The 25,073-nt window shown below is 38.2% G+C and overlaps 1 protein-coding gene across 1 annotated transcript in view; it reads right to left on the bottom strand.

Annotated features, from left to right (window-relative positions):
- Positions 1-521: 521 nt before the first annotated feature.
- ASB4 (ankyrin repeat and SOCS box containing 4) overlaps positions 522-25,073 on the bottom strand; it is a 53,162-nt gene continuing 28,610 nt past the window's right edge. Inside the window, exons 3-5 of the mRNA XM_011974688.1 lie at positions 12,154-12,644; positions 4,165-4,278; positions 522-3,147 (exon numbers count right to left, since the gene is read on the bottom strand). Of these exons, the coding sequence (XP_011830078.1) occupies positions 2,959-3,147; positions 4,165-4,278; positions 12,154-12,644 (794 nt within the window). The 3' untranslated portion in view covers positions 522-2,958. The remainder of the gene's footprint in view (positions 3,148-4,164; positions 4,279-12,153; positions 12,645-25,073) is intronic.

The raw sequence follows: 25,073 nt of genomic DNA, 5'->3' as shown, positions 1-25,073 counted from the left end.
CTAGTTCCTAAGAAGCAGAGAAAACCAGATAGGTGGTCTTTCCCTCATATCTAAGATTCTTCCTCTCATGTAAGTTTCAGAAGAGAGATAGTTTTTTCTTCAAGATAGTAGATCCTATTTACAGAAAGTTTTCTAAGAAAGTAACAAAGGCATCAAGAGGATATAATTTCCTCTGTGGCTTTGCCCAGGGTTTAGTGGACAGTGAGAATGAAGGAAAATGAAAAACCCCAGGAAGACAGATATGGTGAGAGGCAGAGGAGAATGATTCAGTACAATTTCTTTATTATTATTAAAACACCCTGTTCTTATAGCAAGAGTCTGCACTGTATTTGTGTTTTGGTCACCCTTTACTTTCTTTTGAAAACATTATTTATTTACAGGCACAATCACTGATTCTCTTTTTCTTTCTAACTGTTGATAAAAGCAATGAAATGTATAGAGTTCTTCAGTGCCATTGCTGAAAAGTCAAAGTTGGGTTAGGGAAAAGAGTCTTATTGGTAAGTAAACAACTTACAAAGATGAAAGGAGACAGAAGAGCTTTATTTAAGTTCTCTAAATAGAAGTTCAAAGTTAAGGAAAAATCACTTTAATTCCACCAATAAAAAAATTACAAACAAGTAGCCATGTATTCTACACTAGATGAACATGAGTGTTTAAGCACAAGCAAGGTGAATAAGAAAAGTTTTCATTTCCCTCGGCGAGGAACATCTTCTCCTTTGTCCTCAGCATCAGTTTTACCTGCCCCAAGTCAGTGCATCACAAGCTTTTCTGTTAGAATACTCCTTAAGATGCAGGGCAGCAAGCAATCCTCCGATTGCTCCAGGGTATGATCTTGTTTTACTTTTTAAATTACTACTATTTTAAGATTGCAATAGTTTTGGGGGTCCAGGTGGTTTTTGGTTACACAGATAAATTCTTTAGTGGTGAATTTTGAGATTTTAGTGCACCCATCACTGGAGCAGTGTCCCAATATGTAGTCTTTTATCCCTCACCCCGCTCTCAGGCTTCCCCTTGCAAGTCCCCATAGTCCATTATATCACTCTCTATGTCTTTGCATCCTCATTAAAGTGAGAACATATGGTATTTCACTTTCCATTCCCGAGTTACTTCACTTAGAATAATGGCCTCCAGCTCCATCCAAGTTGCTGCAAAAGACATCATTTCATTCTGTTCTAGGATGTGTTCTAATACCAGTTGCTATAAGCAAACAATTTTTTGAAGGATCAAGCTTTATATGAATAATTCATACAAATTCAGCATTCTATTCCATGATATAGATCTTGTTTTAGTACAAAATATCTCTACCAAAATATCTGAGTAAAACTGATACTTAAAAGAGATTACTGTATCCACCTATGACTTTTCCTACACAGCCCTGGGAGTAAGACAATCCCAGTTGAGAAGCACAGTCTCAACTGGGATTAACCAGTTAGGTGATTGCCAGTTACATTAAATGATAGCCTATTGGAATATCTGACATCATCTCTATTCAACACTCCAGCATCCAAAGTTAAATATGACGGAGAACCACACACATAAAAGAAACCTGCTCACAACTGACAGATTTGTTTGCAATTTACTTCTGCTTTAACCTCTAAAAAATGATGCTAAGAGGCAATGAGCTTATCTAAAAGTGATTAGCAATAACAAAAAAAGTGAAGCAAAGTTGACCTCTTAAACCACAAAGCCCAGAGCTTAATCGCCTACATTTCTCTTCCTGCAATCCACTAACTAGCTAGCCTGACTAACACATTTATCTTCCCACGTTTCTCAAACTTTTACCATTTTCAAAAAGTCTCTCTATTTACTTTTTGTAGCCCACTGTCACTAGCAAAGTGCTCCTTATCTCTTAGCTACAATGCTATGAAATGTCAGTCTGCTACATAAAAAGACCAAAGTAATCAACTAAGTCCCCTCACACACTTTCTTTCCCCCATTTTCCTATGCTTCCTTTCCACATGCACTGGAGCCATTGAGTGTGCAATATTTTTCTCAAGGAGTCTGAGAAAGTGTTAATACTAACAAAGAAACCATACCAAAATGACACACTATCTAGAAAAAACCTTTAAAATACCCTAACAAGAGCAGGAGATCCCTCTACTTTACATAACCCCTTCACTCTTTATCTTCATGCTTAAAAGAAAAATCACACTTCATGTCAGAAACACAACTTTGAAAGACAAGCGTTAAAAATGAGTCTGCACCTGTACTCTTGCCCCGTCACTTTATATTGCAATTAGCTGTGTATATGTCTGGATCCTCTGCTAAATGGTGAGAACCTGGAGGGCAGGAGTCACATGGGACTCATCTTTGCATCTCCAGTCTCTGGCTCAATGATGTCCGTTCAAATGTCCATTCTTGACTATTAACTGGACTGATGTTTCTTTCTCATTTCTAATTTGACTCCAAGATCTCCTTGTTTTGACTATGCTCATATGCTTTCATCACTGAAATAAATTCGAGTAGCTTGGTTTGGGGGGCAGGAGTTTGCAAAACTAGCGACAGTAATTACTGCTAAGGGGTAATGGGGGAAGACATCAAGTTTAAGAGGCCAATTGCAAAGCCTACTATATGGCCATTAGAATGAGAATGTAAACATATTACTGATAAGGCACAGAATTAGATTGGTTGGAAGAAAACCTGGGTCCCATTTCAGATGAGATAAGATATGAGAAGTTTTACAAAAATATTTCAGGTACTTAGAGCACTATACGTATTAGTTATTACTGTTATATCAGTGCATTCTGAATACATCCTTGTCTTTGAAAATTCCTTAACTTTACTTCTTGTTTATTTCCCCATACCATGATATTCTAGGATTAATGACAGCGTTTGTAAAGTGTTTTGAAATCCCTGAAGTGTTATAATCAACCCAAGTACCATTTTATTTATGCAAACTGTGTCTACGCAGCGAGTCCACTTAAATACCTAGGATTGGGAACTGCTGTCTCATAAGGCTTAATAAATAATTCCCTCTGGCTCTAAAAGCAAGTACTTTTTCAATGACAATGGGAGGGAAAGCAAAGGAATTGCTTTATGGCATCTGTTGTGTAACGTTCTTCTAATGGCACATCTCGATAAATGCATGAGAGTCCTTGGAGAGTTACAGCACACAGTAAAGAGAGAGTGGTAAAAATCCCAGTATTTCTGAAAAGGAAGGCAAGACAAATTAAAGTTAGCGAGTCCCCACAGTTTACATCAATAAAAATCAACAAACTAACCTCTACTTTACACATAATGGCAGCTTCCTAGGGTCTCTATTGGTGAGGCAAAAATTAAACGCAGTATTGAAATGGGAGCAGTGAGGCGGTGGTATACAAGGAAAGGGGAGGGGAAATAACACTCTACAATTCAGAACCCAGGAGATAAGATAAAATATGCATGTGTGAACTGCCTGGACCAATCTAAACCAAAATAGCAATTTTAAACACATTATATGCTTGGTGTGATGCATATATTCAGATATTTAATGGAAGTGAAGGATTAATGCAACTCACTCAAGTTAGGTGACTTTAAAAAGTAACACAGCTAATAAGTAGCAGAATAAGATTACACCTAAGCCACAGACCTCCAAGCCCAGTGAACTCTGCACCCTGTGCCTGATGCCTTTCATGTGTTGGAGACAGACTTTGACTTCTAAAACCAAGAACCAAGGATGTTCAGTTGGAAGGACTGGTATACATAGGTAGCGAAGTCTGAAAGTCTGCAAGTGAGAACTTGACTCTGCCAACTGCTTTCTGTAGGACCCAAGACAGGGTTTTTAAAACTCTTTCCTGCCTAATAGTCACTTCACGATATTTAAAAGTAAATGAAATAATCTACACAAAACGCTTTAATATTCCAGTAAAAATACTATATGAGTAATCCCAAATGCCATCATTTAACTCATTTAAATTAATCAGAAGAAAGGAAAGCTGCTCCCTTTATATACTTAATTCAACTTGCCCTTAAATGGAGGAATTCCCCAAAACACTCCTTAATGCCACATATTTGATGGAAATATTAACTCTCAAACTCGTATTTTATAACCCTTTGTCTCACTGCATTTGAATAGGCTGTAAAGGCATTCTCAAAACCAACTGTTTTATTAGAATTTTGCGTACTTCTAGAGCAGTCTGGAAGTACTCGATAGTGAAAATTATAGGAAAGGAATCAATTATTTACCTCCAGGTCATCATTGGGGATAGCTCTTCTCCACTTTGTGTTCCATCTGATGTGTTCATAGGCATTGACTACAACTTCAATTGCTTTAGGACAAGAATGGCAGGCCTGTATCACCTGCAGAGGAAGCACAGAGTTTCATTAGCTTAATGCACATATATGGTTCATTCTTTTTGCTCACAGAGACATCAAGAGTTCACAGACCAGTGGGCATGGTAGCATGTTCCTGTAATCCCAGCTACTTGGGAGACTGAGGCAGGAGGATGGCTTGAGCCTAAGAGTTCAAAGCTATCTTGGGCATCATAGCAAGACCCTATCTGTAAGAATAAAAAAACAAAAAACAAAAAACAAAAAAAAACCCAGGACCCACAGACTAATTAAGCTCCCTGTATTGCTAAAATGATTTTAAGAAGTCTCATGCCTTTAAGTATTCCAGTACACTGCCACCATGGCAGATAGGCAGATTAATAAAAATCAGATCAATTTCTTTCACCTTCCACGAGCAAGTGAAAAAGAGTCACTAACAAAGAAGATGAGAACCGAAGAATTACTTTGCCTTTGTACATAACTGAAGCAATTTTGAGACAGACTGGACACAGAATATGTTTCCAGCTGCCTGGGAAATTCTTCCAGCTCTACAGAACATTTTATCAAAAAATTCTATGTTAATCAATCAACTTAGATTCGCTGGTGACCATGAGGTAAAGTAAACTACAGAGTAACATGCAAGTTGAGCCTCGTTATCTTCCCAGTTGAATACCTGCAGAGGACTGGTGTCATGTACTAAACCACACTTACTGGTGTTTTACCTTTCATCAACAAATAAAAGACGACATGAAATTCAGTTCGCTCTTAGCACACTCTGCTTAACAGTTTATTGACCAACCAAAAATACTCGAAAGCTGAGTCAAAGTGGCCAGAATTTCCTTCAGGAGACAGAAAGATTTAGGTTTAACATTTAGATCAAACTAGATGGATGTTTATACACTTAACCAACTTTTGGTGTGGCCAGGAAAAGGCACTCCTGAGTCCTAGTTTAATCATCTTTCTTTCCATTGCCACCAGACAAGCAGCTCCAGCCACAGACCTGCTCTTCTAAATTTTCTCATCATGAGTTTCATATCAGTCCCATTTTTCCCTTGAAACTTTGGAAAACATAAATCAACTTCTCCAAGGGGTCCTCCTAAAGCCCCTTTCACTTCATGTTAGGTGAGGAGGAAGCCCATCCTTCACCATTAGAAGAGAGGCATGCCTCTGCACTTAAACAACTTTCTCCAAAGACATTTCTTCCTAATTTCCCAGACCATCTCATCCTCAACTTATTATTGTTGAGCAAAAGATCATAAAACCGACTTTCCTTCCATAGGGAAATGTGATGCTTGACAACCTTCCTCATAGGTGGTCTAGCATTGCCTTTTTCAGTGTAGGGTGGTAAAGACCTAATGTCTTGGGATCACAGATAAAACACAGACAGAAAGGCTATGATCTTAATACCCAACTAAGTAAGAGTGTGTGCATGTGTGTGTGTGTGTGAGTGTGTCTGTGTGTGTTGACAGTAAAGAGGCCAACCTGGATGGAGTCAGGGAAGGGCTAAAAGTCAGAGCTGGTAAGATGAAGCCAGCTGGCAGCATACCTGGAAGCCAGTCTGAAGAGCTTAGGATTGACTTGACAGAGAACAAGAGGCTATTATACACTCTTAATAAGAAGAGGTGATATTCAACCTATCCATTCTTTAGGAAGCCTTTATTGAGCACAGGTGTAGTACTATGACAGTAATTCTGGGACATTTATGACCTGTTTTTTGTCTTTAAGGAGTTTACAACCTAGTTGAAGAGAAAAGACACAAATCATTTCAAAGAGTTAGAGAGCAATATAAGTCAGTAAGCAATAAAAGACTTACTTAAAGATCATCAAGTGCTGCTTGAGCACCATCAGCAACGCACAGAGGAGAAGACCAGTGCATCAAGGGCAGAGAGTGGAGGGGAGGCTGACGGGAAGTACACCAACCAGCTACTAGGCTGGCGTCAGCGCCAGTGCTGGGAAGGAAGGGTGGCTGAAGCTGGGAGAAGGAACAAGTCTAGGGCTTAATATTAATCAGATAGGAGGAGGAAAGAATACAACTTGGAAGCCAGAGATAGAGGACAAACAGAGTTGCCACTGATTGACAGAAATGAGGAACATACTAATCTGGGATGGACAGATAATGAGGAGGAGGATAGTTTTGTTTTTTTGTTTTGTTTTGTTTTTGTTTTTGTTTTTGTTTTTGAGGCAGAATGTTACTCTTTTAGCCCAGGGTGGAGTGCAATGGCACAATCTTGGCTCACTGCAACTTCCACCTCCTGGGTTCAAGCAATTCTCCTTCCTCACCTCCCAAGTAGCTGGAATTACAGATCATGCCACCACTCCCGACTAATTTTTGCATTTTTAGCAGAGACGAGGTTTCACCATGTTAGTCAGGCTGGTGTTGAACTCCTGACCTCCAGTAATCTGCCCGCCTAGGCATCCCAAAGTGCTGGGATTACAGGTGTGAGCCACCGCACCCAGCCATTCATATCAGCCAAAAATGTACACAATAGCGGCTCCCATGAGAAGGCTAATATATAGTTATTATGTGTCATCAAAGTATGTGCTGGCTAAAGCCATGAAGTTCAGCGACACTCTAAATGGGTATAAATGGAAAAGATAGAGGATCATTACCTACAGCTTCAGAAATCCTAGTAGGCACGAGAGAGGAAGAAAGGAAAATAACAGCTACCATTTTTTGAGGACTTACTATGTGCAAGAGACTGTGCTAAATCTTCATATACTTTAACTTGCTTAGTCATTCAACAATCCTATGAGATTGGTCCTATAATCATCCCCATTTCAGAGATTGAAGGCCAAAGGCTGAGAAAATTTAACCTCTGGGTCTTTTAGCTAGGAAATGGTAGAGTCAGGATTTAAACTCAAGTCTGCATGACTCCAAAGTCAAAAGAAAACCAGACACGTCAGAGTAAAAGACACCAAATGAAGAAAGCATTCAAAGTGAGGTTATCACGGGGGTCGTGAAGATCAAGAGATGAAGACAGATTAAATACTAGCAGATTGAATTAGACGGTTAAGTCACTGGGAGTTGAGTGGACTGAAACAGGTAAGGAACAGATTATGGGGGATAAATAAAGGATAAACGAAAAGTTGTAGCTAGGGCTGGCCTGTCCTCATCTTTAAGACCCTTGGTGTCATAGCATGCAGAGTATTAGAGGCCCAATAAATAATTTTCCCTTCTTAGTGTAGGACCCATTAAAATATGAAATGAAGATGACAATCAGAGATCAGAATATCATCTTTATTACTGATAAAATAGATTACATATGTTTAGTTAGGGGCCATACACAGATTCTAACACTCTGCCCCTAAACTGAATTTATGCCCCCAAATTGCAGGCCTCTCCCTGCCAGACAGAGTTTATTATTGGAAGCTTGCCACATGAATGAACAAAGAATTCAAAGATCCTCTAGACCCAAGGTTAAGCAAGCTAACTCAACTCCGCCTCCCAACTCATCAATCTGTTAAGTGAAGTGAGAAGGTTGGGGACAGAGATTAGTGGGGGTTTTATTTTAGTAGCATTTTCCTCATGAAAACATGAGACAAAGGAAACATGAGACAGCAGACTGGTGTGGACCCCAAAGGGAGAAACCACAGCCTCCTTTTGGCCTTCCCAGCCCAGAAAACAGAAGATGCTCAGTAAGCTTCACCTTCATGAGTCTCTGGCATCTCTATTCTCCCTTCATGGAGGAACAATTAGACAAAAAAAAAAGCTATTTCTACTGTGGTGACTACTGGAGAGAGATTTAGATACCTCACCTCATCATCCAACCCCAGAATCATGGATTAATACATAATCTATTAAAAAAGAGATTCAAGGTAAGTCTCCCTGTCTCTCTTCTCATCCAAACACCATCTGTAAGTCACTTCAGCATAAACATTCTCAAGCCACTTGCACTCTTATATATTGATATATATGTGTTCAGAAAGGTACTTAATGATCAAAGAGAACTGCCTAGCTTCATACACAGCATTGTTCAATGGCAGAAATCATCCTCACCTCCTCCAAACCCTAATGTTACCTTTCCTCCTGTAGAAAAATGTCTTTCTTGCCCTACAAGAAAACCCAGTCTTGGCTCCCTGGGGTGTCACTTTCTTCTGAATTATGCTGGGAGGAAAAAAAAAATCAAATGTCCTTTTGTACCCTGGAAAGCAATTGCAGACCCTATAGTTCTTTTTTCCCCCGCTTATGTAATTTACACATTGGCTTTCAGTGAAATACACCCTCTACAAATTTGCTTTGTGTTTGGAAGAAAGCATCTTCAGCTCTGACCTTGTTCCTTGTAAATAAGGAAACTGAATTCCCCCACCACACAAAGAATGAATCACTTTATCTTCTGGATAAATGAGTCAGCCACTTACTTGTCATAAAGATGACTTTCTCTTTGGAAAGTCAGACTGTGGAGTAGTTGTTCTAAATCACTTTGAAGCATCTACATAGTAAATTGAATAGTTTTTCTTTGCTTTTCCTTTGGAAGGGGTCCAGCTCTCCTACACAGTCTGTTGAGTAGCAACGAAAATGTTTGTTTGTAATACCAGCCATCTACCAGTAGCCAACTCTTATCTTAATCTCTTTAGCATACAGCCAAACTAAAGGAACTCAAAGGAACAAAATAACTGAATAAGAAAATGCTACCCATGGACAAAGTTGGTTGGAACACACAATTGTATGCCTACGTTACAGGCTGGTGGAGCCATCAAGAAAAGCCAGCAGGGGAGATGCCTATGCTGGACCAAGAGCACATGTTGAAAGGAGGAGAAAAGGAAACACCAGGGTTGAATGTCACTACTGGAGTCCACAGCAAGTTTCAGAATACAACTCAACATTTAGTCTCTGGGCAGGGACTCACACACATACTGTCGCTCCTGGTTGGGAAGATTGCTATAGTAAACCAGGCCCAGGAGCACCAATTCTCCTGCTCAACACATGTGTAAGGATAATAATAGTCATAGCCATCATTTGTTTAATGGTTACCATGCCCATGGCACCGTGCTAACCACTTCTCAAATACTATCTCATTTAATTCTCAAAACAACCTTACAAGAAGGCTATTACTAAACATGGATAAAGTGATAGAGTATGTTTCTCTGGCACCTTCATGCCCTGTGTCCCTGTCCATCCTTTTCCCTGGAAGGAAAGTAGTCTTTGAACGACAATATGCAGAAAATCATGCTTTGTGAAGTGAGCTGTATTACAGAGGTAGATGTTTTTGTCTTCTAGAGGTAACATCATGAAGAATGACTAGCCCTTAGCAAGATGTAAGTAAGAAAAAAAGATGGAAGTAAACAAAGATAGAGATGTTTATAGATGCAGGATAAGACTGAAGGGAGCAACTGGGAAAGAGACTCTGCAAGGACTGAAAGAAGTCCAAGAGAAAGAGGAAAGAAATGTTTGGCACCATCCTCTGGGCTTTGAGCATATTTGTGATGTGCTATGAGTAGGAATAACTTCCTTCTGGGGAAGGATTCAGTCTGCATATTATTGCCAAGGCATAAATTCAGGGTATACTCATTCAACAGGGGAAGAAACTGAGGCCCAGAAACTTTCAGCAGTTTATTTAGTCACACTCTTAGGTAAGTGACAGAAATCAAGTTTGACCCCAAAGTCTGTGCTTCTCACCACCCTCACTATTTCCGCTGTGAGTCTAAGCTACCCTCATCTCTCATCTAAATTATTACAACTTTGCTGGCCCCCACTCAGAGTTATTCTCTTAAAGGCAGTCTAAAGGATCATTTTAGAATATAAATCAGATTTTTATTTTTCCCAACTCAAAATCTTTCAGTGACTTCCTCTCCCATGCGGAGTAAAACACCAAGAACATTCCCACAGCTTACAAGGCCACATATATGGTCTGCAGACAACCCACATATATACCTCTTGGATTTATCTTCCCCTTGCTCACTCCACTTCAGCCACTGTGGCTTCCTTGCTCTCTTTCAAACATGCTTAGCCCTCTCCTACCTCAGGACCCTCTCACCTGCTTTTCCTTAGGTCTGGAATGCTCTCCACACCTCCCCATCAGGTGTTTGCATGGCTTGTTCCTCCACATCCTTATTTTTTCTAATCAACTTAAAGTAGCACACATAATTTGGCATTCTCTCTTTTTTTTTTTTACCCTGATTTTTCTCCAAGTACCTAACATATCAGAGTATATTTATTTGGTTTTGTTTTGTTTGTTTTCTGTCTCCCACTAGAAAGTATCTTTCATGAAGGCCTTTGGTTCATTGCTCTACCTCCAGCAAATAAAACAGTGCTCGACACTTTGGAGGTGTCTAGTAAATATTTGTTAAATAAACAAATGAGTGAATTTGACACTTACTCTGTGTGAGTTGATGAAAATATATTAAGACTATTAGCTTTAGCTTAATCGCCTTTTAAATGTGAATAATGCCAGTGCCTACCTCAGAGTCAATTATAAAAATAAAATGAAATAATCTGTATAAAACCTATTTAGAGCTCAACACAGGACAGTTATTGTAACATTCTTCTTACTCTATTCCTCGTCTTAATCATTTATAGTTCTCTAAGAAAGTTTTGTAAAAATTCATGACATTCTGGGATTTACATACAATTTTAAAAAAAGAATTAGTTAATCTTCCATTAACATCCTGATAACCAAGAGAAAATTCCTTACTGAGATCACAGGAATTGCTGAATCCATCAAATCTTCATTTGAAAGTTCTCTGGTTTGTCCATCTGGAATTTGTCCTGACTGAATGAACTACCCTTAAATTCTCTAGCAGAACTTTTCTTCTAACTAAGCCTCACACTGCAGGACTTCAGACGAGTCCCTGACATTTTACCCAGGTAAGAAGTAGAACTTAAGCTGTGAATTCAGAAAAACATCTGTTAATTTGCTTTCTGTGGCCTACTTAGTCAGCTGTTGTATACTTCAAACTCTTCTTCTTGTTAGTTAAATTTTTAGAGTAAGGGAGAATCCTAAGTATAGTACTATTTGATTTATTTTCAGATAAAATGCATTTTGGCCTCCAAATTACCAGCAAAAAAACTATGCAAAATTCGCTCTCTTCCATATTTCTGTAGCACTCATTATTCTTCTACCTTATCATTTATCACAGCCTATTAAAATTACCCCTTTATTTGTTTGTCTCATCTGCTAGATTCTAAGCTTCTTGAGGATAGGTCCCATGTCTTAGTCATATCATTACTGTTAGCAACTGGTCCCTATGAGTCTGTTTGAGATTATGACTGTTATTAAGAAAAACTGTGCAGTGTGATATCATAAGAATAGATGCTGGAACCAAAATATCTAAGGTTGAATCCTGGCACTGGCACTGTGGAAGCTCAGGTAATTTACTTAACTGTGCCTCAGTTTCCTCCTCTGTAGAATAGGGGCAATAATAATATATACCTTGTATGATTATTGTAAGAATTAAGAGATACAAAATTCTTGTAACAGTGTGCTTATTTATTATATATAATAAATATAATTTTTAGTACTTAATAAATGTTAGCTTTCATTAAACTGGAAAATCGGGTGGCCCTTTCATGGCTACAAGCTAATTTCAAAGCAGACTGAGTCATCTTTAGATCAGTCATTCTGTTTAAAAGATGGCAAATGTATGCCTGTCTAACACTATTCACCTTTCTGGCAGACTTACCTCAGTCCCCCAGGAAGCCACCAGTGCATTGGTGTTCACACAAGGTATAAAAAATTATTTGCTACTCTTGTTCTCATTCTAGCTGTCACACCCAATTTCAAGCAAACCTAGACTAGGATGAGATGAGGAGACAGCTAGGATTAGGTATGTAATGGAAGGTCAAAGAGGATCAGAAGTAGTTAGCCCAGGACTCAAGTCTCAAACAAGCTTCAGTTACTTGGAGATTTCAGACAGGGCCGCCATTTGAATCTCCCTCAACCTCCTGACCACTGGGCAGAGCCTCACCTTGTGGAACTGGGGAGGGTATATTCGGGCGGCACCATGGTTCAACAGGAGCTGGTAACAGATTTCAGGCTGGGCAGCAGGGCGCACGGAGGTGACCTTCAGCACATACTGGATGGCAGCACAGCCGTTGATATCCATGAGATTGGCTTCGGCGCCAGCTTCCAGCATCATGTGCATGAGCACGTGGTCACAGTTCCAGGCTGCCTTGTGGAGGGGAGATTTAAAGTCGTCATCCCGGGCATTGACTTCGGCTTTGTAGTCAAGCAGCATGCGGCAGACGAGGTGGTGCTCTGTGCTGTACTCCTGCTCCTTAAAGCGGAGGGCCCAGTAGGCGGCGATGGCCAGGGGGGTCTCCATGTGGGCATTCACACTGTCCACTATGGCCCCGTGTTCCACGTAAAAGGCCACCAGCTCTGAAAGGCCGAAGTGGGCAGCCGTGTGCAAGGGCGTCTCCTCATCTTGGTTGTTGGTCTTCATGTTCACATTCGCCCCTATAAAGGGAAATTGAGGAAGACAATTATTTAAACGGGTTTTGTCATTATTCCTAAGGTTCATTAAATAAGACTTTTCTCACTGTTTCTCTTTTAACTTCTGACTGCCATATAGTAGCCCCAGCCCTCAACCCCTTTGTCCCCAGGCTCCCTTCCTGGGCCTGGTGGAAGCCATTCCCTTGAAGCAACATTGCCATCTCCTGGACAACCAGCAAAGGTACCCATGGGAGGAGAAGGAAGGATTTGTGCCAGAATGCTGGAGCCTTGCTGAATTTTGCTTCTTACTCCCAGGTGGACTTGGAAATACCAAGAGATTTCTATAACTAAGTCGTTTTTATCAATATAACAATGATATTTGCTAATATCATTAAAAGCAAATGTTATATCACAAACTTTGACTCTTTAAAAATCAACCGTTTTGAATATTCCACAAAATAATACTTTTCTTCTCTTTCATAGCAGATGAACCTAAAAGTTTGATGCAAGTAAACTTCAGTGGTATGGAAATTTCCTATCCCTTTGACTGAAATTACAGTATTAGGGCTGCCCAAGTCTGTGAGGCTTTCTTGGAACACAGTACCACCACCACCAAATATGCCTGTGTGTGCACACACACACATACACACACACACGACTTTAGTCCCCAAACTAGCCTAAAGGTTATACTTTTCATCAAAAGGTGTAGAAGCTGGTATAGTACAAATACTCACTGAAAGACAGAAAATGATTCAGAGACTGTAAAATGTTTGATTTATGATTGACAAAGGATGTTAGAAATACGAACTTTTTGTGCTTGGAAAGCTCCTTAGAATTACTTAATCCAACCCACTTATTTAACAGACTAGAAAACTTAAGTGAATTTTGTTTTTCTAATTCGAAATGTTAAGTGTGAGAGCGGTCAACTCAAGAAGCTGAAATTTTCCTTCTCTGCCTAATTTAATGAGGTGAACCAAATGACCCCTAGGGGGCCAACTCTAATTAATCAACTCTACTGGAATTTTTTATAGCTACTTCAAGTCTGTAGAGACTTATTATTATTATTATTATTATTACTATTACTATGCTAGTAACTAGTATTTATTAAACTCTTAACCATGTGCAACATACTGGGCTAAATGCTTTTCATATACTGCTTCATTGAATCTTCCAAGTAATCCTTTGCAGTAGGTGCAGTTTTTATCCTAATTTGACGGATGAAGAAATTTGTACTCAGAGAGTTTAATAATTGGCCAAAAGTACAACCAGCTAGTTGTCACAGGTGCAACTAGCTGGGGTCAGTGTCACAGGTGGTAAAGTAATTTACCAAGACAGTTCTAGGTAAAGAAAGGCAGATTTATTAGAGAAGTATGAAAATACATTGCAAGGTTGCAACCGGCAGCACAGCAGAGAAGAGGGTGGGTAGAGGCAGGGTGCAACTGCAGCGAAGTTTTATAGGGTTGTGCTGGAGGGAGCCGCTGTGCTGAAGGAGGTCATTGTGCCCACAGAACAAGGTCATTGTGCCAGGAAGAAGTCATTGTGATTTCCCATTTCTCAGAACAATTGTTCATTGTTCTTCCCCACCTGGGGCTCTCGCCCACCAGGGACCCCTTCCTCGTTGTTGAACCAAGGTTTGAAAACAGATAGCCTGGCTTGGAAATTCCTTATCACTGTTCTATTTTACCTCATATTACTTTTCTGAAGGAAAATTTTTCTGTAGTTTACTCTCTTTTACTATATGAAAACCAGAAAGTAGTAAAAAGATAACATTACATTTTGTTAGCTTTAAAAAAATCCGTTCACCATGTATTGTTCCTTTATGCCCTTATTTATGGCATCTGCTGATCATATGGAACATATTTGAGAAAGCCAAAACTCCTACAAGCATGCTCAATATCCTATACAAAATCAGTCCCCAAGGAAGGTACCCAAGAGTACATTGCTCTGTAAACTCTGAGACTGTATTCGTAACTTGTAGAAGGCAGAACTGTAACCAAAGATGGTGTTTCATGAAGCCATCTGTGTTTATCAGTATTCTGCCCTAGAGAAGTTCTGGGTCAGGTCTTATTTCAGGTCAGCTCGTCTTTGCTCTAGAGTGAAATGGAATGAATGAGAATGTCTTCCCAGAAGCCATGTGCAGGGTCACTTCAGACGCTGGAGAATTTCCAGTAAGGAAGAGAATCAAAGGGTCAGGATGAAATTCTTACAGGCCAACTTGGAACAAACCATATCTTTTACTTTTTAATGCAGTTGGACATTTACAATTGATCTTTGACCTGTTGGTACAACTAGATATGCTACATGGTTTCCTTTTCTGAATAGGAGTTCCTTATTTTTATACTTGAATTATGTCGCCAGTGTAACTTTTCCAGGAAATATACAAAGTACAATGATTTGACTACTTTTTTATTTTAGATTTTGTGATTTATTCAATAAATTAGAGATCAGAAACATAAATTCCTGGGAGCTTTGAATATATTTTTAATGTGAAAATACAATGTATTAGTTTCCAAGAGCTGCCCTAACAAAATACCACACACTGGGTAGCTTAAAACAACAGAAATTTATTCTCCTACACCTCTGGAGACTAGAAGTCCAAAATTAAAGTGTCTAGTGTCGGTTTCTTCCAAATACTTTGAGGGAGAATCTGCCTCAGACCTCTCTCCTACCTTCTGTTGATGGCTGGCAGTCCTTGGCTTGTAGACCTATCACTCTAGTCTCTGCCTTCACCGTCACATGGCATTCTCTCTGTGTCTCTGTGTTGTAGGAAAATCCGGGTCCTTGTCACATGACCAGGTTAATTTGGCATGCAGACACTTTGAAGGATGAGTGGTTACAGACTTTATTCAACAAAAAGGAAAAAGACTCTCAGCAAAGTGAGAGGGGTTCCTGTTAACAGGCCACATCTCACAGACTGAATCCCAGGTTACCACCCAGGAACAGGAGAGGCCAGACTGCTCTCCACTGCAAACGGCAGGAACTTCCATAGCTCCATCCCATTCTCCCAGTGTGCAGGTTGGTTGGAGGGTCTCTGGGGACCCCATTATACTTGGCTGTCTCATTTGTGTCTCCACATGGTCATCTTCTTATAAGAACACCAGTCATACTGCAATAAGGAAAAACCTTACTCTAGCATGATTTTAACATAACTTAATTACACCTGCAGCAACCCTATTTCCAAATAAATTCACATGCTGAGGTATTGGAGATTAGAACTTGAACGTATCTTTGTGTGTGTGTGTTTTGGGGAGTGGCACACAATTTGACCCATAACACATAACATACATTACACAGTATATAAAAATAAGTATGCACAGTTTTAAAAAATTATTATAAAGCCATCACCATCTAATTACATCCTTGGTCAAGAAATCAGACACTCTTAGACCCAGAAAATCCTTCGATTTTTCAATTTTTGAATTTTGAATAAATGGAATCATAAACACAACTTCTTTTGCTTCTTTCACTCAACATTGTATTGGTGAAAATAATGTATCTTGTGAGGTTTAGTTCTCATTTGTTCATTTTATTATATCTGTCTTTTAGTACAATTTATCCATTCAACTGGAGGTGGGCATTATCCGTGTCAGGCTATCCCAAGCACTGATGCCATGGGCATTCTTGCACATTCTTGTACTCTGGTGCTCACGTGCAGGGGTTTCTCTGGGCTCTACATCTATGAGTGGAATTGCCGGGTCACTGCGTATGCATATCTTCAACTTCATTAAGTACTGTCAGATAAGCAGTTGTACCAGCTTACACTCTGATAAGCCATGCATGAGGGTTTCTCATTGTACTACAACCTTATCAACATTGGTATTTTCCGTCTATTTAATTTTAGCCAATTTGTTCGTTGTAGAGTGATATCTCATTTCATCTGAATGGTTTCCCTAATTACCAATGAAGTTAGACATGTTAATATTTTTACTGACCAACAGTGCTTTTATGTTACTCTTAGAAGCATTTCCATGTTATCGTATAGACATTTTAAACATAATATAAAATAACTACATACTCCTTAGAGTAAGTTTACCCCACTGTGTTGATTTTTTCCAAAATTTTGATCTTAAAATTAATGCTACAATTAATACTTTTGTATGTAAGTTTTAGGATTATTTCCTTGGAATAAATTCCCCAAAATAGAATTATTAAGCTGAAACATTTGAACTATGTTAAGGGTCTTTATTAATAACTACCAAAAGTTACATTTTTATCTCTCTCTGTGATGCATAAGACTACTTACTTCACTAACCAGTATATTACACATTTAAAGAGAAATTCTTGCTAGTTTGGTAGCAAAAATAAAGTCATTTTTTTGAAATCCAAATTCATTTGACTATTAGAGTTTAGACACTTTATCTGTAATTATTAACTAGTGGTATTTCTTTTTTAGTTAATTGTCCAAATTTAGTTCTCACATCTTTATTAGTTGAAATTGTTCTGCTTTCTTTGCACTTTTATGAGCTCTTCATCAAGATATAAGCTTATGCTCTCATAATTGCTATAAACATTGTAACCAGTTTGATTTTTCCTAAATACAGTGATGTTAACTTTCGCTTGTCAAGTTTTCCCTTGCCTTTTCCTTTGTACCAGAATGTCCTACTCCTTTCATAAGTTGCATAACAATCTCAATTAATTATAATCTAGTTTTTATAAATGTTAAAAAAATGTTTAACGTTTGATTCGCCTGGATTTTATTTTGGTGTACATATCAATTTAGGAAGAATTGACATTCTTACAGTAGGGAGTCCTTCCATGCAGACATACTTTCTCTAAAAAGTTTTCTTTACATTTCTATAAACTATACCCTATAAAATTTGCAGCAGTTTTCATTCTAGATGGGCAGAGTACATTGTTTCTTGGGGAGATAAAGTGACTTTTAATGGGAGAAGTTCCTTCATGAATCTTTTAATTTTTGCAAGAGGGTCTCCAGAACTAGTCTAGAATGATAGCAAATGAGACAGATAAAAATTTAAATTTTCTCTGCATGATAAAGAAGAAGGAATTTTCAGATTTCATCTGTGGGCAAAAGAAACACTGGTTTGTGTGCACTGAGAATGGGATGAAGAGCAGAGACAGGATAAGAATTTCAGCAGAGAAGATGGAGACCTCTTCCGGTCCTGATGGTCTTGATTCCTTGAAGAGCCTTTGTGTGGTACTAAATGGGAGGACCAACTCAGATAAGTGCTTCCCAACCCTTCCAGACACTTCCTATGCTGCAGTGCATGCCATAGAAAGCAACATCTACCTTCACACATAATCTTTTAAAAATAAATATAATGCCCTGGCTAACATGTAGAGGAAAACTCATGATTGTTACAAATAGAATAAATAAACTATAGTGATGTAGTGTGAAATTCAATATGTTAATATTTAGGAAAGATTATCCTAAGTGAGATAATGAAATATGATTTGCTCGAACCCATGCATAGAATCCAAACAGCTACATATTCAAACTGATAGAGGTGTTTTATATTGTAATTCAAACACCACGAGCATCATTGCCATCATGAATGGTATTCTAAAATAAGAAAAATTATTGGTAAAGTTCTGAATAAATCAAAGTTCAGCCTCACCTTGATTTATACCATAGCTGCATTTCTAGAAACCTCTATAGTTATTTAAAAATTCAAAATTATTTTGTGTTTATATATAAAAGAGAGAAGTCTGCTGTGTTACTGCATCTAAATATCTATGATTACATCAGCACTAAATCTAAGTCTTTAATGAATTAGGAAATAGTCAAACACAGGGAAAATTCCAGAAAATATTGACACCTGTATATCATACCTATATTTGACTGAATTTAATTATTGCCATATTTGCTGTAGTTCTCTTTTGTCCTATGAATTTTACAGAAAGCCCTAGCCCTTTTCTTTCTTCTGTCCTCCCATGTTTTTTTTCCTCCACAGAGGTTACTACTGTTCTAAAATTGATGCTTGTCATTGCTTGGTAAATTTTTGTTCTTTTTACTATTTGTATGTGTATCCTTTTAAAAAATATACTATTATTTTGTGTTTTAAAAAACTACATACATTGTGTCTCACTTTTGCAACCAATTTTTATCCATCACAATATATCTTTGAATAGAGAACTGGTGTTTTTCTTTTTTTATTTCAACTGCGGAACAGAATTCCCTTATATAAACCATAGTTTAGCTATTCCTTTACGAAGGTAAAGTTGTTATAGCTTTTTCCCAATAATAAGTATCTTTCAAATTGTGCAGTAGTTACTTGAGAGGAAGAAATAGAATTACCGGGAAGCAATGTATGAACATTTTCAACCATATTAAATTATATTCATCAGTGTATATATCAATGTGTATGTCCATCAGTAGAGTTTAAAGGTTCAAAATCATTTCCAACATTTGATACTCTCAGACTTCTTAGTGTTTGCCAATTAAATGGTATTTTGATTTAAATTGCATTCTCCTGATTACCAGTAAAGTATATTCTTATATGTATACAGGCCACAGAATCTCACTTGTAAGAATTGTCTCTTCATAGCTTCTGCCCATTTTTCATTGGGTTGTGCTTTTCTTATTTATTTTTCATAATAAAGGTCATATTCAAAAAGGAAACATTTCTTTATGTATTGAAAACATAATCAGAATATATAAAGATCTACTATGAAGGAAATGATAGAATTTTTATTGAAGGCAAAAGACAATAAATGGAAAGTTTTACTAAGTTCATAAATAGAAAGACTCATTATTGTAAAGATGGCAATTCTTTCAGAATTAGTCTATAAATTCAATGCAATTTGAACATTTTTCCCCACAAAATTTGCAGGGTAAAGAGCAAAAACAACATACCAATTTTGGGAAAGTGAAGTAAAAAGAATGAGAAAGAATTTTTTTTTAATTAAAAAAGAATAAGATGGAAAGAAAAGACAGTGAATAAGGGTACTTACCCCACCAAATATCAAAGCAAACTAATTAAAATACTGTGGTGCTGATGCATAAAGAGAAAACTGGACCAATGAAATAGAATGTAAAGCCTAGAAACAGACCTACCTACAGAAAACATTTGTAATGACAGGTGTGGCAGTGGATAAATAATGGACTATTAATATAGGTATTGGAATCAAAGACAATCAAAGTTGTAAAAGCACAGATTTCATCTCTAGCGTGTGTGAATGGGAATGGGGGGTGGGGAGTGGGAGTGCGTGTTTAATTTCAGATAAATTAAAAGTAAATGAAAAGCTAAATAATAAGCTTCTAAGATAAAGATATAGAAGTAGGGATTGGAAAAGAATGAGCAATACTCTGTATTCAGTCACTATGTTTCCAGAATACCCTCTCAGCTTATTTACTTTTGATGGGTGCATTTTAAGCCAAGTCTTCTATTAGATCTGAAACAACAGAGCATTATTATTTTTTTTATTCTTCCACCAGTTGAGCTTGTTTGAATACTTTCCAATAAACCTGAGTTTGTAGACAGAGTGTTAATTGTTTTCATTTTGTTCAGTCTCTTAGCTGGCTGGAAGAGGTGGAGAGATCAGCCGAACAGGTGTTAACGGTATATTTTGTTTCTGCTCCCTTTGTCCATAACTTCCTTAAAGATCCTGCAGTTCAGTACCCACCACCGTGTCAGAGGCACATGTGCCCCTGTTGGGGGACATTCTCAAAATTCAGAATTCAAATTATTCCTTAACTCAGGGCTATAACATGTTATTGAATATAATGCCCCAGCACTGAAATTTAATATTTTATTAAAGGTTTTTCTGGGTTTAGATGTTTTCATTAATTTTACCAAAACTGAACCTACCCATTTCATCTCTAAACAAAGGCATGTTTCTTAGATGAAGGTTTTTTTTCTTCTACTCTGTTTCGATACATTGTTCATATTCAAAAAGAAAACACTTCTTTATGTATTGAAAACTATAAAACCATTTTTGCTTAAAATATTCACCACCCACCAATTATCAAGTAAGTTATAGTCAATGAAAAAAAAATCCCCTCTCACAATTTTTAACTCCAGTCCTCAAATGCATGACTTAAAACATAATAAATCACTAATGCCTGCCTTTTTAACATCACCTTAAAAAATTACACTTTTCTTAGAAAAGGGATTAAGACAAATCAGAAAGACCATGGAGAAAATATTATCATGGTTTATTAGTAAGGATTTGAGAAGGAATTTGGTTCCATTTACTATAACTTCAGGTAGAAGTTCAGAATGCTTGTTAGTTGTTTATTTTATCTGAGATGTTTGATCCTTTTTGGTTTACACTTGTTCTCATCACCTTGATCTGCACCTGCCTCAGTACAAAACCCTGCTGGGCTAGTATAGGCTTCTGTGCAAATAAAGAACAGCACATTTGTCCTGCGTTCTTTTATGAAAATATTAATTGTGTCTGCTATTTTTTGAGCACTCACCAAGAGTTTTACATATATCATCTCGCTTATTTTTCATAGCACGAATTATTTAGAAACATCTATTATTCAAAGGTTAGATCCCTTTTATTCTATTCAGGACTTTTCATTTTCTGTGTGTTCTGGAATTATTTCTCAAGTCTGCTTCTTTTTCAAGGATGCAATTTTGTACAGTGTCGAGTATGTTATGAACTGTCACCAAAGCATATTTTCAGTTGGCTGCTTTGTTCTAGTTTCAATTTTCCCCTTTCAGTCTACATTCTATGGCAAATATATTCTGTTGTGTCTTCCATAGTCTTGTCTCAAATGAAATCTTAAATGAAATACTATTTTCCTTAAGTTCTCATTTATCTAATACTCACATTCTCTAGAGTCTGGGGTTGAGAACTACCTTCTTCTAGAGCAACAGGAACCATTAATTCCTCACCTGTGCACCTCATTCTTTAAGATTTATGTCATCCAGTGAAATTACCCTTTATTTCTTCTTATCTATAATCTTACTAACTCCCAGTGACTCTCCCATTTTCCCTGAAGGCATAGGTATCTGGCTCAAGTCTTCCTTTTATCTCTGTCCTGACGTCACCCTCAGAAACCTTTATGGATGCCCATTCAACACACTTGCACTCACAATTCTAAACCTTCTGGGGCAAACTGTATGGCAATGATAAAAAATCTCATTGGTCATTCCTGCAGTGGACTCCCTGTTAAAGATTTGTACATCATCTTGTTGGACTCAGTTTGAGTTAGTGGTTCCAGTTGCCCAGTTTCATCTCTATCTTACCCTTATTTAGGTATCTAGGTCATTCGACTCTTTCTTGAGTGCCAGTATAGTTTATTTTTTTTTCCTTAGGTTAGTATTTAACCAGAATAACCTTAATTATGCTGTTGTAAAGACACTCATATTTCAGTGGCTTAGAGCAACAGAGGTTTATTTCTTGCTGTCACATAGTGCACTGCAGTTCCAAGGGGCAATTCAGAATCAAGGCCCTCCATTTGATTTCTCAGGGCTCCGAGCTGCCTCAGTCTTATGGCTTCACCATCTCTACCTGAGGCTTGCCCCACTGTCACAATGCCATGGGGAGAAGAAGGCTTTAAAAATCCCTCATGGACTTTTCATTTTCTAAGCCTGGAAGCCACTCTCATTTCTTTTGTTCACATGTCATTAGCTAGAAGAGACATATGCCTGCTGAACTTCAAGGGGACTAGAAAATGTGGTCTTCCATGAACCTGGAGTGGAAGATAACTAGATATTGGTGATAGTTATTTCTACCATAGCTGAATTGAGTTTCTGTGGGTTTTGGTAAAACAAACAAAAAATGCTGACTAATTCCGCATCTTTACCTTCTCTTTATATTTTAGGGTGAGTGAGATCTCTCCTCCAATTTAAGACCAACACCTTCCTCTTTGCAATGGATCATACACCCAGCAGTACAATGTTGCTCTACAAGTAATTTACCTGTATTATTTACCCAACATCTCCACTTACATGGACTCTTTGCCCTCATTTTCTAAGCATACTTAAGCTTTTGCAACTCTTTTCTCCCGTTTAGCTAACCTCCAATTTCCTTCTGTTGCTTTTTGTTTGAAATCCTGGAAAGGGCAGTCTCTGTTTTCTGCATCCACTGTCTCACCATCCATACACTCCTCAGTCCAACAAACCCTGTCTCTGTCCCCACATTCCACTGGAACTGTTCAGACAAAGATCACTAGTGGCGTGTAATTGATTATCTATATTTTTCAACCTTCCAGTTACCACACTTCTCTACTACATCTAATGGTATTGATGACTCATTTCTTGAAATTCTTTTCTGGTTTTTTTTTTTTTCAGTTTTCTTGGGTGTGCTTTCTTCTCCCTCTCTGAAAACAAAATCCGAGATGATTTTTCTGTTATTTCTTTCTTCCCACTCCCTAAATTTTTGCTTCACTTTGGGTGTCATCATTTGCTCCTTGCACTTCCTATTATGCACAACTTCCTTGAGCAATCAAAACTACAATTTTCTCTTTATCTGTGAAGACAGCTCCCCAAATTCTATCATCATATATATGATAAAAGACTTGTGTCTAGAATACATAAAGAGCTATTAAAACTAGACCTGGCATGGTAGCTCACGTCTGTAGTCCCAGCATTTGGGGAGTCTGAGGCAGGAGGATCGCCTGAGCCCAGGAATTTGAGGTTAGAGTGAGCTATGATGGCTCCACTGCACCTCAGCCTGGGCAACAGTGAGAACCTGTCTCCAACAATAACAACAAAAAATAGAACTATTACAACTCAATAGAAAAAGCCAAATAACCCAATTTAAAAATGGACAAAGTATATAAGCAGACATTTCTACAAGAACAAACCACGCAAATGATCATTAACACAGGGATAGGAAACACCTTCATTCTGGACATGGAAAGCTTGAGAGGATAACTAAACATCCAGTGGAGACAGATTATATACAGTTGGATAGATGAGTCTGGAGTTCAGAGCAGAGGCTCAAGCCAGAGATACCAAGCTGGAAGTGAACACCATTTGATGACATTTGAAGTCATAGGAGCAGATGGGATCACACAGACTTGAGTTCAGATGGAGAAAAGGGCCTCTTAGACTGAGCCTAGGACATGCAAACATTTAAACATAGAAAAGAGTAACGGATCCAGCAAATAAGACTGAACAAACACCACTAAAGGAATAGGAAAACAGCTCGGCTTTATAAATGCTTATTAAACCAAACTATTTGACACTTGGTCTGTTCTCATAACGAGTTTCTTCTTCTTTAACAGCTACTTGTATTTTTTAACCCATATTGAAAACAGGAAGCAAATATCACAAACTATTTCCCCTGTCTCCTGAAGCAAATCTTTTTCATATCAAAGCTTACTGCCAACTCCTCAGAATATTGCTTCTCATCCTTTGGGAGACACATTTTTTTCATTGAACCCATGTTTATTTATCATTTTGTTTATTTTTAATGTACTCAACCTTAAAGAAAAGATATCTTTCTAGACGTGCTGTTGGAGAATAACCAAGATGCAGACACTGAGCTCAGTCACCCTGCATTTATTTTATTTTTTATCTTTTTTAATTCCAAAAAACTATTGATTAAAATTTTGCAAAGTAACCATAGATAAGACTGAATCACTCAGACTTTGGAATATGTACCATTACTATATTATTTTGCACTAATCTGTTGAGCTCATGAAATCAGACCATATATTATCATTGGAGAGATGTTTTCACTGAGGGAAATTAATGCTGCTATTATCATTCAACTGAAAAAGAGGTTAATCCTGAGGAAGATTGATTTTTTTCAGAGGGTACAAGTTTGGATAAAGTGATAAGGACTTCTTCCCCCACTCAGGGACAAAATTCTGTCTGTTCTGGACTCAAAGGCAAGAGGAGGCCTGGACTAGCCCTAGGGGTAGAGGTGAATGGCCCTGGCTCATGGAGGTGGACTGGAGTGAAACAGGGAGATGATATGGCATGAAGGAGAGTGGTACCAATGGGGCATTGGGTTATCAGAAGCCACTTGTATGAGAAGGAATTCGTCAAGCAACAGTGAGCCTACATTTTTGAGTGGCAGTAACAGCAGCAAAAGCAAGGGTGATGATGCCCATCTCTGGAGCAGCCAGCATCTTTGATAGCAAGAAAGGAGTCCTTTAGTCCAGGGGGAATACCAGGGTTTATTCTACAACCAGTGCCTTACATAAAGAGCAACTGCAGCCAGGCACAGTGGCTCATGCCTGTAGTCCCAGCACTTTGGGAGGCCAAGGTTTGGGGGGATCACAAGGTCAAGAGATTGATATCATCCTGTCCAACACGGTGAAACCCCATCTCTACAAAAAATACAAAATTTAGCTGGGCTTGGTGGCACATGCCTATAGTCCCAGCTACTCAGAAGGCTGAGGCAGAAGAATTGCTTGAACACAGGATGCGGAGGTTGCAGTGAGCCGAGATCGCACCACTGCACTCCAGCCTGGTGACAGAATGAGACTCTGTCGAAAGGAAGAAAGAAAGAGAGAAAGAAAGAAAGAAAGAGAGAGAGAGAGAAAGGAAGGAAGGAAGGAAGGAAGGAAGGAAGGAAGGAAGGAAG

Source organism: Mandrillus leucophaeus, unplaced genomic scaffold (genome assembly GCF_000951045.1).
Source record: "Mandrillus leucophaeus isolate KB7577 unplaced genomic scaffold, Mleu.le_1.0 Scaffold148, whole genome shotgun sequence".
NCBI lineage: Eukaryota > Metazoa > Chordata > Mammalia > Primates > Cercopithecidae > Mandrillus > Mandrillus leucophaeus.
Note: the sequence above shows the minus strand (reverse complement) of the source record. Positions and strands in the feature narration are given on the sequence as shown.